The sequence below is a fragment of the Lepisosteus platostomus genome, chromosome 3 (assembly GCF_059453375.1).
Source record: "Lepisosteus platostomus isolate fLepPlt1 chromosome 3, fLepPlt1.hap1, whole genome shotgun sequence".
Classification (NCBI taxonomy): Eukaryota; Metazoa; Chordata; class Actinopteri; order Semionotiformes; family Lepisosteidae; genus Lepisosteus; species Lepisosteus platostomus.
In genome coordinates this window covers 59,047,226-59,065,128 of record NC_142613.1, presented here as the reverse complement: position 1 = coordinate 59,065,128, position 17,903 = coordinate 59,047,226, and the positions used below count along the sequence as shown (strand labels likewise).

The window sequence follows — 17,903 nt, the reverse complement described above, 5'->3', positions numbered from 1 at the left end:
GGAAGAATAGTTCAAAAAGTGTGTGAAAAGGAAGGACATTACTGTTTAAAAGTACAATTAGGAATGAAGAGCAATTGTAAGCTTTTGTACTGAATTTCACTCAAGAAGCAGTTAAGCTTACATCTTTTAAAGTTGATCAAGTAGGGTGCTGTGTTAGCATGCGTAGGCTGCAAATGAAAAGGTAAAGGTCTATTCCATGCTGAAAGGAAAAGTAAAGAGAGACAACATTTCGGCTGTGAACTGAAGGTTCCACAGCTGAAGAAGGCTCCACAACCGAAAATACTGTAACTTTTAAAGTTTAATGAAAAGACTCAGCCAGAATAAATAAAAGAAAGTAAATTATTGAGTTGCCACAAAAGGAAATCACATCTCCAGTAATCAATGGATGGGAGTAAATAAACTGATGCTCAGACATTTTTTATGCAGAAAACTTTCAAGAAATTGAGGTTCTGTGGATGATGAGTTCCTCAATATCTGATTTTTGGCGTTATATTGAAATGAAAGTGCTTAATGTGTTATAATGATTTTTAAAAATAGTTTTTTAATTTGTCAGCTTTTCTTCTTCCTCCTCCATTAATCCCGCCTCTCTACTGACTCCCAGTTGTTTCACACATCCAATTCAAAACACTATTTGTCTACTACTGTTGTCTCATCCTCTTTGCTCCTGCCTGGCTTCAATCTCTTATCTCTCCCTTAAGTCCCCCCACATCCTCTTCCACCAAACTTCCTGTACCCCCTCCGTGCTCTTCCTCTTCCAGAGGTTGTTTCTTCTCCACCCTCACTTTTCAGGGGTGGGATGAACTTCCCACAGGTATCGGAGAAGTTCAGGTTCTGAGCACCTTTTTCAGCACCTGCTCAAGACTCAAGTGTTTAGACACCTGTGTTATATCAACTGTAGCTGTTCTGATTCTTAATAATTAATATATTTGTGAGATGAAGTTACTCATCCAGTCTGTGCTAGACTCTTTCTTTTTTTTAATTTAACTAGGTTTTGTACCTTATGCCTCCACTGCCTTTCTTTTTACTTGCATTTTTACTTGCATTTTCCTTTTATTTGAACTGTTAAAGATACATTAAAAATCCATATGCTACAAATCATATTCTTTTTTTAAAGAGAACAGAAATGTGAGCTGTTCAGTAGATTCACAAAAGCCATGGATGATGGAGTGAAAGATCTTCTCAATGTCGGCCAAGAGCATTGGAAAAGATGTACAGGACGTAAGTGTTAAACCCGATTTTGTGCCTTTGGAAAAGGTGCATAGACAGGACGTGGTTGTGTTACATGTCTGCTGTACAGATCTGTGTTCTCTTTCTTTTTTTTTGGTCAAATAGTCTGCATTTGTGTTGTTACCGAAAGAAGCAAATTATTTTTAATTGTTTTGCTTACCACTTTATTATACCCACAAACTCAGCAGAACAGGGTTTATCTTTAAGTATAATTAAAGTATAATGTAATTAATATATAATTAATCAAGTGTACAAGAAAGATTGCAAATGATGGGAGTTCATTTGGCCCCAGTAAGCCATTTGGTAGTTGGCAGCTAATTGATCCAAAGATCAAGGACCAGTCATATCTTGGAAGAAGCCAGGGTATCAGCTTCAGCAACATGGCCGGGTGGTGTGGTCCATGCAACCACTACCCTCTGTGTAGTGCTTTCCTATTTATCGACATCTTAGTTAAACTAAAATGTTGTTTAATTAGAATTACTGGGAACTTTTACTGTTATCATAGCATCTGCAATTATTTAATACCTGAGCAAAAATTGAAAAGATCTAATGCAAGCAAAGTATTAGGGGTGTATGAAGAGCTTATTTAGATAATAGTGCATTTGAACTGCGAAGCAATAGCGCTTCTGAGTGTGAGGCTGAAAACCCCTGCTACAGGATTTGCAAAACAATTTCAAGCTTCAGTCTCTTGAAAAACATTTCAGCATCCTCAATGATTCGGAATCACTCATTGTGAAATTGTGACAGCATTGTCTTTGTGGTTTATTTTCAAGCTTTGCCAAAAGAATACCAGAAGATTGGGAAAGCACTACAGAATCTTTCATCGGTTTTTAATACCAGTGGATACCAAGGTATGTTTTGTGGCTTGTTTTCTTTAGTAGCAGTGTTTAAAACTCATTCACTGCTACCTCTGTGGGAGCAAATACTACTCTTACCTTTTGTTGTCTTTCATTGACTAAACTAGTTTATGTTCCGGATTGTGGATGATTGTGATGCAACTAGGTGACAAAGCACACTTTTCAGAACTGCTGTTTTTTACATGCTGTGTTTTGTCAGTGATTTCTGAATGATGTGATGAAATTGCTTAACTTGGATTTTTATTTTGAAAAATGTTTATACATAAAATGGGGACCTGGAATAAAAGTTATAATGTGCAGGTTGCAGCACTAGCTGCTGTGCAGTGGAGCTATGTTTGTCACTGACAATAAATTCTCAGCATGTCTGGGAGCATTCTGATGTGTTACTCAATTCTCAGCTCATTCTGAAAAAAATGAGAAGATTATTTTCATGCTAAATAATTTTCCTTTCCTTTTCTTTAACATTTTCTAATTGAGAAATTTGCTTTACTTTATTTGTTTTACTTTACTTGAACCTAGAAAACCTTCAGATTGATGTACGTTTGTGTTAATTTCTATGAATAGTCAGTCTTAATTTGCAGAATAAATATGTTGTTTATATGCATGTAGAAAAAAAACATATGGTGAGCACGTGGACAACCTCTGCAAGGATATGAAATAATACTATATGTTGTACTATACAATTAATCCCATTGTTTTACCTATTCTCAACTGATGGTTCCATGTTTAAAATGTAATCATAGAGTAAAAAGGAAACAGACTTAAAGGGCTCTCATACACTAGGTTTAGAAGAAGAAACTATTAACCATGATGATAGTTAGTGAAATATAGATTGGAACATTGAGTTATTTTATACCTTTAGTCTTCCTTTTCCAGGGGAATCTACGCTCACAGATGCATTAACTGAAGCAGGAAAAACATATGAAGAAATTGCTGCTTTGGTTGCAGAACAGGTAACAAGATTCTGTTTTCTGTAGAGTTATTCTGCTGGTGCGTAAACTGCCCTATACTACTGAACTCTGGTATTGTGTTCCCTGAATAAGATGAAGTAAGACACAACACTCAATATTTACTTTACTAGCCTCCACTCTGCCTTGTCTTACATATTCTAATGGTAATCTTATAGTAGGGGCTGCTGCATGAGCAATGCAGTAAAGGTTTTGAGGGCCATTTTTGAAAAGAAGATCATTTTTACCTTTGAATGAAAAGTTATGTCCAGGCAACAAGCATCCTTCCCCTGTAAGATAGCGAAAGCACCCTCAGCTGTTAGAAATCTGTTTTAAAAGAGAAAATTTAAAAGGATGAGCAGCACCGTAGAAATTGGACAGTCCTGCACATACTGTTGCAACATGTTGTTTTAAATTTCTGTGAGTCCGAAATCTGGAGGATTTTGTGTAGGCTTGTATCTCAAGTAAATGTTGCTAGTAGGGGACCTTGAGAGTATTGTTCAAGAGGTCTTTACTGATTGGGTTTCCAAGTGACTCGTTTGACATAGGCTCTTGCTCAGAGCACTGGCTGGAGCCCTTGGTGCAGACTTGCTGCTGTGAGACCACTCTATCATTGGTCAAGGATGATTGGGATTCCCCTTGCAACCCATGTGCACATGGTTGGGCTTTATTCAGCCAGGAAGTGACTCCTCAGACATGGCAAGGGTTCTTCTGTTCCTGTGTGCTTGTAGTGGGTCAATGAGAGATGATGTCCCCCTCTGTTCAGTACTAACTCCTATAAGGCTGTGGAGCCGGTAGTGTTAACTTACAAGTGGGAATATGGGAGTAATGAGTGTTCAGGTCCTTATGCTGCCTATGATAAACAGTTGTAAATGCCAAATCACATTTGCCAAGTATAACACAGAAATTACTTAGCAATTCAATAACAGGAGTCTTTTGCCGATGAAACATAGAAATTTAAGAACGGTATAATCTGTCAACCTTTATGCAGTACTTTATAACGTATAGTCAGACCTAAAGAAGAAGAAAAAAGGGCAAGTTTTATTTTATTTTACAGGATTCCCTGACTTTTGTTTGTGCATAAGGTGACAAAGGAGAGGGGACCGTTCATTTATCTATACATTATGCTTGGATGCTAGTAGTTTAATGGTTCAAGCTGTTTTATTCAGTAACATAAGAAACCATTTATGATGATCTTTTGAAGAAATGGCTTAATGTAATTTTTTGTGTCAGTAATATAAACCTGAAAGGCCTACCTGCACAGCTTGTGTGCTATGAATTCAAGAGGACAGGTCAGCGCATGGACATTGGAAATTACATGGGTGCAGCTGCTTAAGTCTCGTGGTCAAGGGCTTTAGACATTTGGATTATATTCAGTAGCATATTGAGTATTAGGAACCAAAGGAGGGCTCAGTGGCCCCCAAACAATCAGGGGATCTGAAAACCTAAATAAACTTAACTTGGTTCGCCACAGCAACAATGGTTTGAGACTACATCAACATGAGAGGGTGTTCTGAGTTATTCCTCTGCAGTAAGAAAATGATGAAATGACCACATAACACACCAACATGGAATTTTACCTGAATACCAATACTCTCACATGATAGCGAATATCTGTTTCTCTCTGCTTTCAAATCTGAAATGGAAAGTCCATCTTTTTTTTATTTTCAGTTTTGTCAGACTAACTCCATTGCCCTCTGTTTAGCATCAATTCTGTAAAGAGATGAGGACCTTTGAAAGTTCCTTCTAAGATTGTTTTCCATCTGTATTTGTATTTGATGTTTGAAATGTTCTAACTCCAGTTAGACCCTGTAAGGCCTGTGTTTCTGATTGAGAAGTGCTGGTATTTCCTTTTTACGTAGTGTTTCCTGACTCTGCCCCCCTCTACTGCAGTTTCCTGCTATGTGTTGCCCCATCTGCCCTCTTTTCTTTCCTTTCTTTGACCCTTAAGCCCACCCCAAATGTAGATTTATACTGTAGGATGACTTTCAAAGCCCTTTTCCCCAGTCAGAAGAAACCCCACACAGTTCTACTGAATTTTAGTATTGGGATTCTTCCTCAGTTTATACATTGTTGTTTATTTAAGCTTTTACAGTCATTTCCCAAAAAGAGCTCTGGGGCCAAATGCTTTGAAATTCATCCCATCAGAATTTGGCACGCTATATTTCATTGCTTACATTCAGCTATGAAGGATTTGGTTGTGATTCTACAAATTGTTTCTTGAACATTGCCCTTGGATATGACACAAAAACTGTATTAATCATTCCAACATTTTTTTCAGACATTAATTAAGTAATTTGCTTTAATGGTAGATTGCTTTGTGTCAGAATATTAAAATCATAATTCTTATGTAGCGAGTGTTTCTGAAAGAAATTTGACTTTAATATTCACAAACTAAGTTCAAATGATATGTTACTGTCGCCATTACTTATGGAAGAATGCAGATTCTTCCCCTTTATCTTTTTTTCCTGTTTGTTTTTGTTGTTGTTGTTTTTGGTAGAACTAGCAGAAAACTAAAATTCTGGTATTCTGTTTGATATCCAAGCAGCTTCCCTTTGGAGGACTTGCCTGGTAAGAAACAGCTTGTTGTTAAGTTGTGATTTTGAACTGGGTGTTTTAAGTACATTAAGCAGTATTTCTTCTCCCATTTATAATGCAGAATGCTTTTGGCGAGGAGGAATATCTGCTGTGGATATTCCGATTTTTCCATTGTACTGGTTTGAGATCTTATTGAACGTTTGCTGAAGAAAGTGAACTGTAGCTTAAAGGATGGTATTGTCAAGGCCTTCCACTGTTGCTCATATAATAAAATAGCATATAAACACAAAGCAGAAACAGACTGATGTAGAGTCAGTGGGGGTGGAGAGACACAGTTTGTCTCTTTGTTCACAAGAGGGTTGTTGACGTCGGCAGCACTGGGAGAAAAGAGCAGACAGCATGGTAGGTGAGGGAGCAGGTTGTTTCTTGAGAAGAGTTGGAGGTTGGAGCTGCTTCTTTGAGAAGAGGAGAGAAAGCGACTCCCATCCTGGCTTGTAGGAGGTGAACTGTTGGCGAGGCACGAGGCACAAAGAGATGATGAGGTGTTAAACGATAAGAGGAGTGAAAGGGAAGGTCTAACAACACCACACAGAGTGTGAGAGACATGTGTCTCTGACAAGGTGAAACGCCAAGAGATTGAAAAGATGCGTGCATAGGGTGATCAGAAGGCAAATATTTATAGGATAGATTGCACTTTGACCTTCTCCCAAACTTCCAAATAGCTCCTCATGTTTAAAACGTATTAGCTTTTAAAGAAATTACTTGAATATATTAACATTTGGGGGTTTATTTTTTTTAACCAAGCAAACTAACAAGAAATGTGAATATCTTATTGGACAGACTTCACTCAGTGAGTGAAGAAGTACAAAACAGTATACATTTCGTAACTTCCTGTTGCTGTATACCAGAAAATTGTAATTGATCTGCTGTGTAATTTACTTTAGCCAAAGAATACTGCTAATCACTTTACATGGTGTTTTGTTGAATTCCACCTTTTACCCTTTCAGTATTACTGATTTTAAGTTGTATTGTTACTGCATATTTGGTTTCATTTTTTACAGTAATAGAGTTATTGTTGCTGAACAGAAAGACAAGACACAACTTTGGAATAAAGTGATTTAGCAGAGTGTGCTGGCATTGCTGCTTACTTGCACAATTATTTGTGTTGTTCAGATTGCATGTATCGCCACTGAAGTGTCTGTCTCCGGGAAGGGCAGATGCTCTTGCCATTGACTATATTACTTCCTGGGAGAACGTGCACTTCCAAGGAACTGAGTTGAAAAAGTGAAGGACACTCTTTAAATTGACGTTTTTAAATTGAAGGAGTCAAGTTTCTGAAGTTGTCTCTCTGTATTCAACAGCCTCTCTGCTTCTCTGACACCTCTTGTTCTGCTTAATCATCATTTGGTTTCTCTTTTATCTGACCTCCAGTATTTTATTTTCACTTCTCCAGCATGAGGCACTAGAAACTAGGAAGAAACAAGTTAATTGTGTGCTGTAGATAATAGAAAATCCAGATTGGCAGTGCTGCAGCTTTATGTCATTAATGCACATTTAATGATTAAGAATGATTAACAATAGAGCAATAATTTCTAATATTGTTACATAAAGTGACACATATTACATATGGGTACAAAATAAAAATTGTGGAGTATTTTTTCAAACTGAAAGCTCTACACAGATCAATAATAATAAACCTCCAATACACTTTATTTATAATATTTAAACAGGTCACATATATTTGAAATGTTTTTTTTTTACTTCAGTTAACCTGTAATCTGCCTTAAAGGTTTTTTCTTTAGTCATAGTTTCTGGCTCTTTAGAGGCTTGTTGAACTTCAACAACTCCAAAATGAGAGGGAAAAGGGAGATTGTTTCAGAATCACAGATGTGAAATGATACAACATTGTACACCATACAGTATATAGCAAATAAATTAATTGTAAGAAGTAATAGCAAGCAGTGCTGGAAAGTGATGAGTGTATTTACTTTGAAAGTGCCTACCACGCACTGAGCAGCTGTGAAGAGGCGATTAATAAACATGTCACTGTAAAACACCTGCGTGATTTGGTCATCATACATGATCAGGGTAATAAATACAGTAGTTGTCCAGTGGGAGGTTGACTAAACATCCACAGATTTTGCTAAATTATTAATTATAATTGACACTTAATTAAGCTTAAAATCTTGTATTACCTTGCACAGGTTTGATGACTAAGCCATTCTACTCTCCCTTGTCCGTTTTTACAGTTTGTGAAGAACAAATGTCATTTCATTAATTATTTGTTAATTATGCACTATGAATTTGCTATATATCTTTTTGTTTTCTTTATTTCTGTGCAGCCAAAGAAGGACCTTCATTTCCTGATGGAAACCAATAATGAATACAAAGGGCTTTTGGGATGCTTTCCAGATACAATTGGTGTTCATAAGGTAGGGCAGACTAGCATATTAGGTGTCAACAATAAATGCAAAGTTGGTCTTTGGTATCAACTTCTGATGATTCAGAAATGGAAATTTCTTAGCAGTTCAGTTCATGTCATGTTTTTAAGGTTAGGAATCCTGTAAAAAGAAATTATCCTAAAAGCCATTCTATATGCAGATGTGCAGGCATGAAGTTTTTAATATCTGGTCTTGGGTTATATTTAGCTTGTAAAGTTTGAATTGGTTTAAATGTACTGTATATTGGTAGTCTTATTCTCTTTTAAATACGTATGCCATTAACTGGAAATTGTGACTTGAAATGTGTAGGAGCATTTTCTACAAACGTGTGAAATAGTGGTCGCATGGTTGTTTTAAAGGTAGGCACAACCAGAAATTCTTTAGTTAGAACTAAGTTCTATAAACACATTTTTGTTTTTTTCCACTTCAGTGCTAACTTCTCACTGTCAATTTCTTAAACGTTTTATTCAACTCCCTCCAAATCTGTGTTGTACCTTTACTAGGCAGCGATAGAAAAGGTGAAGGAAGCTGATAAAATGGTTGCAGCGAGTAAAATAACACAACAAGAAAAGCAGACAATGGCCAAGCGTGTGAGCACTATGTCTTACGCATTGCAAGGTGAGATGAAAGATTAATATTACACCATATATATGATAAACTCATTTCAGTGTGGGTTCTTCTGTCTGACTTGTTGATCCTGTTAAATAGACTGCCCTTTTGTGGATATCTGCAACGTGAAACCAGATTTTATTTTCGCAGAGTGGCCAATAAATAGCATACTGTATGAATCTAAGAAAGATGTGCAAATGTCAAGGGGCCATTCAGCCAATCTTGCTTGTTTGATAATTAAGTAAAACAAAAAAAAAATGTCCTGTCATTTGTTAGCCTCCACCACCTGTCTGAGAAGCCTTTTCCACACATCCTCCACTCTTTGTGTAAACAATCATTTCCCTTTTAGTTTATTCTGTTTAGCACTGTTCTGAGTCACATGCTTACTGTATGATAAAATATCACTTCTGACTTTCCCATTAATGTTTTAAATATGTTTAACAGACAAACATGTTATATATAAATAAAGGCTTATAAATCTTCTTAAAATATTTTGGTTAGTGGTATGGAGTAGTTGCATGAGTTCTGGTCTTGTAACTGGAAGGTTGTGGGTTCTAAAATCACTTGTGACACTACTGTTGTACCCAGAGTGCTGCAGTGCAATGCCTTCTGTATATGGATCCCAGTGTATGCTGCTATAGATAAAAGCATCGGACAAATAAATTGGTAGTAAGAAGTGAGATTTGCCAGTATAATCCTTTCTGGTTTTGGGAAGTCTTGGAAAAATGTTGATAACCCATCTGTGTTCTAATTAATTATTTCTGAAATTTCTATCCTATTTTAAATATTTCCCATTAAGCAGAACTAAATACAAAGTGTTGCCACTAAAAAAATGTGTATATGTAGAGAATGTATACACACATGCTGCAGTATATATATTCTTATACAGAGGGTTAAACAGGGTTTATTATGCAACTTTTGGTTTCATTTTCTAGCTTTCATTGTCTGGTTTCATTATCATCTTATATCTAAAGTGTATCAACAGTCTAGATCTTTGAACATGATGGAGCCTAGTTTGTTCCCAAGGTAAAAGGGGGATGCCTTTTCACACAGCAACACACTTACCCACTTATTGGTTCAGTGAGAATGTATGTGGCTATCACAAATAAAAATATGTAGTCTATCATGTTTCACTGCTTCAGCTGACCCCTGTTCTGCTCACCAACCTTTTCTTCCTAGGAATTGCCTTTATGCAGAGATGGAAAGACTAAAGTGCCTAAGGGACTCATTTGTGAACTTTAATAAGCCTCAATGGCAGTAGCACAACCCCAACAACATATGTAAGATGATGCAAAACAATGAGTATTCTTGACTTATTTAAGCGTTTCTTATAGATAATAAGGACCACTGCTTGTCCACCAGTACTTTAATGGAACATGCATCTGCATTACCAACAAAACAAGAGCTCTGTCCTTGGCTACAGGAACATGTACAGATTTGCACAGTACTATGAGAAGCTGTATTCTATCCTATGGGAGTGCATGGCCTTCTGTGACCATTTCCATGGCTGCAGACTGAATTGATCAACCCATACTGAAACCTTACTCGGAAATGTGGTTTAAATTAAATGGCTGCTTCTAATTTAGTATACAGGATTAGGTATGAAAGTTAATTTAATACAAAGTATTTTGTATTATAGCTAAGAGGCTTGTTTTTCATTCTTAAGCTGATGTTGTCAGGTAGAACAGTTACAGTACATGTCCAGTTCCTGTTAAAGTCTAGTTCCTGGCTATGAGTTAGTCACAAATAGAAACTTTGATATCAAACTTGTATGTCTAGGAAATAAATGAATTTAATTGCTTGTGGACTGACGTTTGACAAAACCTGTTAAGGGTAAATGTAGTACAAAAATACTTCACTTGAGCATGATGGTGTGTTTGTTAATATATGTCAGATTTACCTAATGAAGCATTATGCAATCAATCCTAAACATTTGTTAGATGTGTAATGAGAACTGAGCCACCCATTCCGCTTCTTTTTCTGCAGCTGAAATGAATCACTTCCACAGCAACCGTATCTATGACTACAACAGGGTCATGCAGCTCTACCTGGAGCAGCAAGTGAAGTTTTATGAAATGGTAAGAGAGGTTTGTTAAATTAGGGCATATGTTTTCCTTGCATCTGTTTTAAATTGGACTTTTCGACAGTTTCTCTTTCTTAAAAACTCTTAAGGAACTAAAGGTAATGTGTTTCAGAGCTAGCCAACAGTGGCAGTTCTAGTTAAGAATCGTTAGTGATCCTGAATTGCTTGACTTGCCCTACTATTTTTGTCATGACCTGTGAACAGATGGGATACATTTACCTGAGGAAACGATGACTCGGGTAAATAAAACCGGTGCTTACCAAGATGAACTAAGTACGGTCGGAAACATACTTGGCTTCAGACTTGTCATCACTGAAAATAAAGTCTTATGAAGCATTAATGTGATCATAATGTAGCTAAGCTACAGCCTCATTTTATACTCTCCTTATACCGTCGCCTTGTTGTCTGCTTGGTGCTTTTAAGGTGATACTTTTTTCTATAGATCGTTTACGCAAGACTGCAAAGTGGAGTCCTGATCTGCTTAAGAATATAATTATCACCAGAATATTTTCTTTACAAACCTTAAATTAGTTTTTGTTTGTGGTTTCTCTTTTTTTATCAGCAACACATGGGAATAGATTATTAAGAAGCTGGAGGTGTCTCTCTGTTTTATAATTTCAGTGAGAGAGATTACCATTTTAATTTTGCTCACTAAAATTCAGATGTGAAAAACAACACCTGATTTTTACATCTACTAAAAAATTGTTAAAATAGTACAACCTCCAGATGTCTCTGCTAGTAAAGACACATGCCTAAGCGCAGGTTGAGGTGTATGATCCAGGCAGAGCAGGTTTGACTGTGATTATGGAAGTAGCCGACTATGATGAGGATGCCCCAAGCAGCAGTGCATCATGGTCTGAGCACTGCCAAGGATAGGTGGGGCGCTCTCAGTCCCTGGTGACATACAGTAACAAGCCCTGCAGCCTCTGGCAGGCCTATCCATGAGGACCACACCTCTGCTTCAGCTAGTCCTAAATGAGTTTGTGTTTTCTGTGATGTGCTAAATTATAAATGGTTTCAAAGTGGTTGGGTCAGAGCAGTCTATCTGTACTTCCTCGTCCTCTGCTCTGTGCGGTCAATTGTCAATTTCGTATCAGCACTGTTAAAAATGAGCAAACAAGATCTCTCAATGAGTTTTCTAGTTGAAAATAAATAGCAAAATAGAAATTACATTTTACAGTTAGGATTATAGAACTAGAGATGTCTACAATTTGAATTTTGTTTTAAATTTCAGAAGCATTAATTTGTAATTATTATAACACTATTAGTCAGCTTTAATTATTGTGAAAGGTTTTTTTATAACAGACAGAACATGCCATAACTAATAACCATTTTATTTACCTGAAAGATTTTTACTAAAGTGCTTGTTTAAATATGTTAACTTTCCCACTTTCCTGGGTATTTAACCTTTGGTATTTGGGGTTTTAACCCCTTAACCCTAGGGTTGTAGAGTTTTCAAAGGCCAAGAAAGCTAAAGCCTTCTTCAGCATACCATGTTTCCAGCCAGAGCTCGGTCTGTGTTGGGTTGACAGATTTCATACAAGTATTAGCCATGCTAATGTTTTGCGCATAAACTAGCTTTCTCTTGCTAAGTCTTTACCAATATATGAATTTTTCCTAGATTTTTAGCAGCTTTTTCAACACGAGATTTGATTGATCTATGAATCTTGAATCTACGTAAACATACAATATGAATGAAGTGGGAATGCACTCATTTATACTAAGAAATCTACTGAATTCTGGCTCAATCAGTCCACTAATTACAGAGAAGTGGCATTTTAAAGCAAAAATATATGATCTAAAATGGCAGTGACATGTCGCACACATTCACTCCTGGAAAATCATTGTGTAAACCTGCATAGTGTCATCAACATAATGGGAGCAATAAGGGCCGTGTTGTGTATTGATGTATTTTAACATGCTTTTCTTTGTGCTTGTAGATTGCTGAGAAATTGAGGCAGGCCCTCAACCAGTTCACCACTTTGTAGAGATGACGCGCAGACTGAAGAAATTCCAAATCCAAAAATCCAAAATGTTCTTTTTCTATAATTCTTTATAGATACATGTGTATAATGAATTTAATATTATATAATTTACTGTTACTCTTGAGCAAATTAAGAAAAAAACAGGAGTGGCTTTAAGTCATTACTGATGCACTTTTGATGGTTCCTGAACAGTACAATTGCAAAATCATTGCCTTCCGTTTGGAGACGCTGTAGATGTTTAATGTTAATAGAGAGTCGGTATAAGGATGAAGTTCTGAGGTCAGCTATAGTAAATTGTGATTTGGATGCATTTAATAAATATGCACTTATTGTATCCATGAAAAAATGTATACACGATCAAGGCATATTCTCTCAAAGTACAGCTGGAGTCCTTTAAATAATGTAAAGTGTATTTTTGTATTTAAAATGAAGTGTGTTTAGGGTAATTGTATATTACCAGTTGCATGCGTAACAGGCTCAGTGCACTTTAACACATGACAGCTCTTAAGAGTTACCCAGATAAATGTATGAGGTTTAAAGAATAATGTCACGTGTTCATCCACTGGGTTTGAATGTTATGCAATATGACCATTACAAGTCTATGAGTCAAAGGAAAGACATTTTATGTCCTTAAAGCTTGTTTAAAACTACTAACCAGTTTATAGCATCTAATGTATGCCAAACAAAAGTAGCAAGTTAGTAGAATGCTGTATTTAATTACATACTTTGACTATTAATTAATGCTAGTGCTAAACACGTCCATATAAAAACCATGCTTGTACTCTCTATTTTTTACATCTGGTCTTTTTTTTTGGCTTGTGACATATTTATCTGGGTCATTGTAAACTATCACCAAATACAAAAAGTCATCAAATGCAACCCTTTCCAAAGCTTTTGCCAAACACTGTTTTGTATGTATCTGTAAAAATTCCTTTGCAGTACAGCTGTAGCCTTACTATAATAAAAGTCACAATATAATTTGGAATCAACATTTGTACTTCTTTTGGATGAATTTTTTTTTCTTTGAGCTGCAGGTATTTGTCTTTTTTACACGGATGCACTGATTTAAGGTTTGAAAAAACTATGCAGTTATAAAGGAAGAGACTGGAGAACAGACTGCTGGATAAGAACAGCTCAAGATTCTGAAGTAAGATATGTCAGTGGCACTTTGCTTTGGTCTATATTGCAAGCTGCTGCTTGTAAAATCTTATGTGTAATGCTTTTGAAAATAATTTTGGTTTAATACTTTTGCTTGTATGAAATCATTCCTAATGAGGTAACATCTTAAAGCAGGAATCAAAATACAAATGTGCTCTGCACACAGAATTTTTATTCCTGTATGCCATTTATAACTTTACTACCTCCTAGCTGTTCAGTTGCAGGACTCGCTTCTGAGGTCTAAAAGTGGTTTAAAATGCAGTTAGACTCCATCGGAAATTGTTGAGTCTAACACACAACATCGAGAGGGAAAGCATTTTTCTAAGCTGACTCGGAATGAAATACGTAAAAACGTACAGCTGGTAGATAAGAGCAGAATGAAAATGAGAAAGTCATTTGGCTGGTGCTCAGGCAGTGTCAAAGAACGGGTGTTACAGGAAACTGGATTTGTGCCCATTGGAGGAAATAGTGGAAAAGAAGAACAGACCAATTTATTCAACACTCTCACTCTGTTTCAGGTGGGACTGGCCATCCAAACTTAATAAAAGGCATTTATGAGAATTTTGTTCTGGGTTTGCCAGTACACTTCACATTAAGGGTACTCCCACAGTTGAGGTTTGGCATCAAGAATTCCAAAATCAGAAATACGCAGTAGTTCTAAATCTTTTGGTGAATATTTTCTAAGGCTTTTTATTTTTAAACATTTTTTTATTTTTAAACGTAGTTCTATTTTCTGCTGTTTTAATTGTTGTTCATATTTAATAATATACTGTATGCTAAATAAAGTGCCACAAACTCCTGGCTTTTCAGGTCCAGGATTAAGTTTTACAAGGTTAAAAACAAATTGTAGAATGGATCATGGCCTCAAGAGATTCCTGAGAGGCTGATAAAGCAGAGGTAAAGCATCTGTAAATCCAGAACCTCTTATCTGCGTATTTTATAAGGAAATATGAAACAGCTGTCATACAATTGTTTTTTTCTTATATTTTTAGTATTTTTTGTGCGTGAGATTTTAGAATCTTATACTTCTACAGTATGTAGGGGAAGCCTTCTACATCACTGCAAATACAGAACTTCCACATACAGTATCTTCACCTACAGTAATACTGCCTCTTGCAGGGATAGTTGTGCAGATCACTGTGAGCTACACAACTCCAAAGAGCTACCGTCCTCCAAGACTATCTTTAACTGTCTTAAGATGGTATCATTCCTGCTCAATGAAATGGAGGCAGTAATGCGCCCATGGTAACAAAAGAAAAACTTGCCATGTTGCTGATGTGGCCTTACGAGGTAAGTGGATACATTTCACTGTTAATGATAGATCAGCAGCCAACTCACAACTGGCAGCCCACTGAGGCTAAGCAGGTGTGAGCCTGGTCAGTACCTGGATGGGAGACCTCCTGGGAAAAAACGTTGCTGCTGGAAGAGGTGTTAGTGTGGCCAGCAGGGGGTGCTCACCCTGTGGTCTGTGTGGGTCCTAATTCCCCAGTATTGTGATGGAGACATTATCAGATTGAATATAATTTTTGGATTTCTATATATATAAAAGAACACACTGTACAAAAATTCCTTCAGAGATATGTCCAATCTCTAAAAAGTATATATGAGTTCCTACTTCTAAGACACCAGAATACAAAACACAAAGTCACTTTATTTTTTATTTTACAAGAAACAGAATTCCATGGGGTTTTTTTTCAGCTTCCCTGGGATTGGATCTTTAAAGTGTTACTCGGAAGATATCGTTTGTCACTTACAAGCAAATGCATATTTACAGCAAACGTTTACAAATAGTGCTGCATGTCCATTATTGAGCGAGTTGAGCCACAATATGGAAATACATGGAAATGCTGTAACAGGTTAATTTCATGGGTAATTCCTCAACCAAGCATGTAACAAATCAGCACTGTGGTTATAATATATACTATATTCAAACATTGAATATTTACAATTTTACACTGTAACAGTATTTGATTTCATGTAATAGTGAACATATTCAGCATGAAATTGAACACTTCTAAGCCACACGCTGACAACATGCTAATGTTTTGCGCATAAACTAGCTTTCTCTTGCTTTCCCCATCGACCTCAAATCAATTATTTCAGACACTTCAACTCTTTGGGTTGCAATTACACTGGGTATAGAATGTCACCACCTCCTTTCAAAATAAGTACCTTTTGTTGTATGACACTCTGAAAATAACAACATTAAATTAGGCTTGTTCCATTTTTATTTACACACGGTAATCCACAGTAGCCAAGTGAAAATACATTTCCAAAACATTCTGAAAATTGATATTACAACAGTAAAATACCTTATTTGGATAAGTGAACACCCCCCCTCTTACAATTGCATTTGTAAACTTGCTCAGGTATAACCAATCATCTTGCAGATCACACAACAAACTAATTGGCTCCCACCTGTGATCAATTGTGGTGGATTTAATTAGTTTGGAATAAAAGCAGCTGTTTCTAGAGGATTCTACTGCTTGGAGGTGCATTTCAAAGCATAGAATCCACTATGGGCAGAAAGGTGCTTTCAAAAGAATTTCAAGATAAAGTTGTGGAAAGGCACAAGTCAGGAGATGGGTATAAAAAGATTTCAAAGGCTTTAAGTATCCCATGGAGCACAGTCAAGACCATCATTAAGAAGTGGAAGGCGTATGGCACCACCCAGACCTTGCCTAGATCAGGCCGTCCCTCCAAACTGGATGACCGAGCAAGAAGGAAACTGATCAGAGAGACTACCAAGAGGCCGATGGTAACTGCTACAGGCCTTCATGGAAAAGACTGGTCATTGTGTGACGACAATATCCCAAGCATTCCACAAATCTGGCCTGTATGGGAGGGTGGCAAGAAAAAAGCCACTCCTTAAAAAAAGCCACATCAAGTTTATGTTTTGCTAAAAAGCACCTTAAAGATTCTGTGGTCAGAGGAGACCAAAACCGAACATTTTGGTGGAATGCAAAACAGTACATCTTACCATCCAAAGAACACCATTCCTACAGTAAAGCACGGTGGTGGCAGCGTCCTGTTGTGGGGGTGTTTCTCTTCAGCTGGGACTGCGGCACTTTGTCAGGATAGAAGGGGAAGTTGAAAATGGGAAGATGGTTCACCTTTCAACATGACAATAACCCAAAGCAACCATACAGTGGTTGAAGGACAGGAAGGTGAATGTCCTTGAGTGGCCTAGTCAGAGCCCTGACCTTAATCCCATCAAAAATCTTTGGAATGACTTGAAGAGGGCAGTCCATCAACAGTCACCAAGCAATTTGACTGTGGTTGAACAATTCTGTTAGGAATGGGCAAATTTTCCTCATTCTAGGTGTGCAAAGTTGGTAGAGATGTATCCAAACAGACTCAAGGCTGTAATTCAAGCAAAAGGTGCTTCCGCCAAGTATTGAATCAGGGGGTGTTCTCTTATTTGGGCTTTAGGGCAACAAAAGGTAAACATTTTGAAAGGGGGTGGTGACTTTCTATACCCCCTGTACATAGCCCACTGAATCACCATCTTACTTTTCATTTCATGCTGCCCTGAGCAGCTCCTCATGTTAAATGTTTCTTCTTTTCATAGGTGTACAGAGCCCACCGATTCGTCTTTGAGGATATGGTGGTGCCGACCTTACCCAACTCTGGTGATGTTCAACAGAAAATGGACTATTCCTTGGTGTTGGGTGGTTTAAGTGTGAGAAGACCCGACAGTCTCAAAAATAGTACTACTTCAAAACTCTAAGCCCATGTATCCTCCGACTAGATATGATATACTGTAATTTAGTTCTTACTGAATATACTTTATATGCGATAATAAGCATATACAGTACATTTTTCACATAAAGGACGTCTGATTCTCAGAAGTAAAAACAAGTTTCTGCATAATTTCAGCTTTTTGTCTGAGTCACTCTTGTCACTGTTGCAGAGGTACAGTAGATGCTGCAGCTCGTATGTATTTATATAGAAGATAGTAACTGTTTAAGTTATAAGGTTTGGAAAAGAGAAAAATATGACCTAATTTAAATTATAGATCTGTTTTATATACTTTTATATTGAGATAAAAAAAGTGT

General features: G+C 36.9%; 1 protein-coding gene across 3 annotated transcripts in view; it reads left to right on the top strand.

Moving 5' to 3' along the window:
* Positions 1–13,672, top strand: part of snx9a (sorting nexin 9a) — a 52,294-nt gene extending 38,622 nt beyond the window's left edge. For all 3 annotated transcript variants that reach the window (XM_088626219.1, XM_088626221.1, XM_088626220.1), the window contains 7 exons: positions 1,115–1,218; positions 2,001–2,078; positions 2,961–3,037; positions 7,912–8,001; positions 8,514–8,628; positions 10,606–10,697; positions 12,643–13,672. In XM_088626219.1, the coding sequence (XP_088482345.1) occupies positions 1,115–1,218; positions 2,001–2,078; positions 2,961–3,037; positions 7,912–8,001; positions 8,514–8,628; positions 10,606–10,697; positions 12,643–12,690 (604 nt within the window). In that variant the 3' untranslated portion in view covers positions 12,691–13,672. The remainder of the gene's footprint in view (positions 1–1,114; positions 1,219–2,000; positions 2,079–2,960; positions 3,038–7,911; positions 8,002–8,513; positions 8,629–10,605; positions 10,698–12,642) is intronic.
* Positions 13,673–17,903: the final 4,231 nt, after the last annotated feature.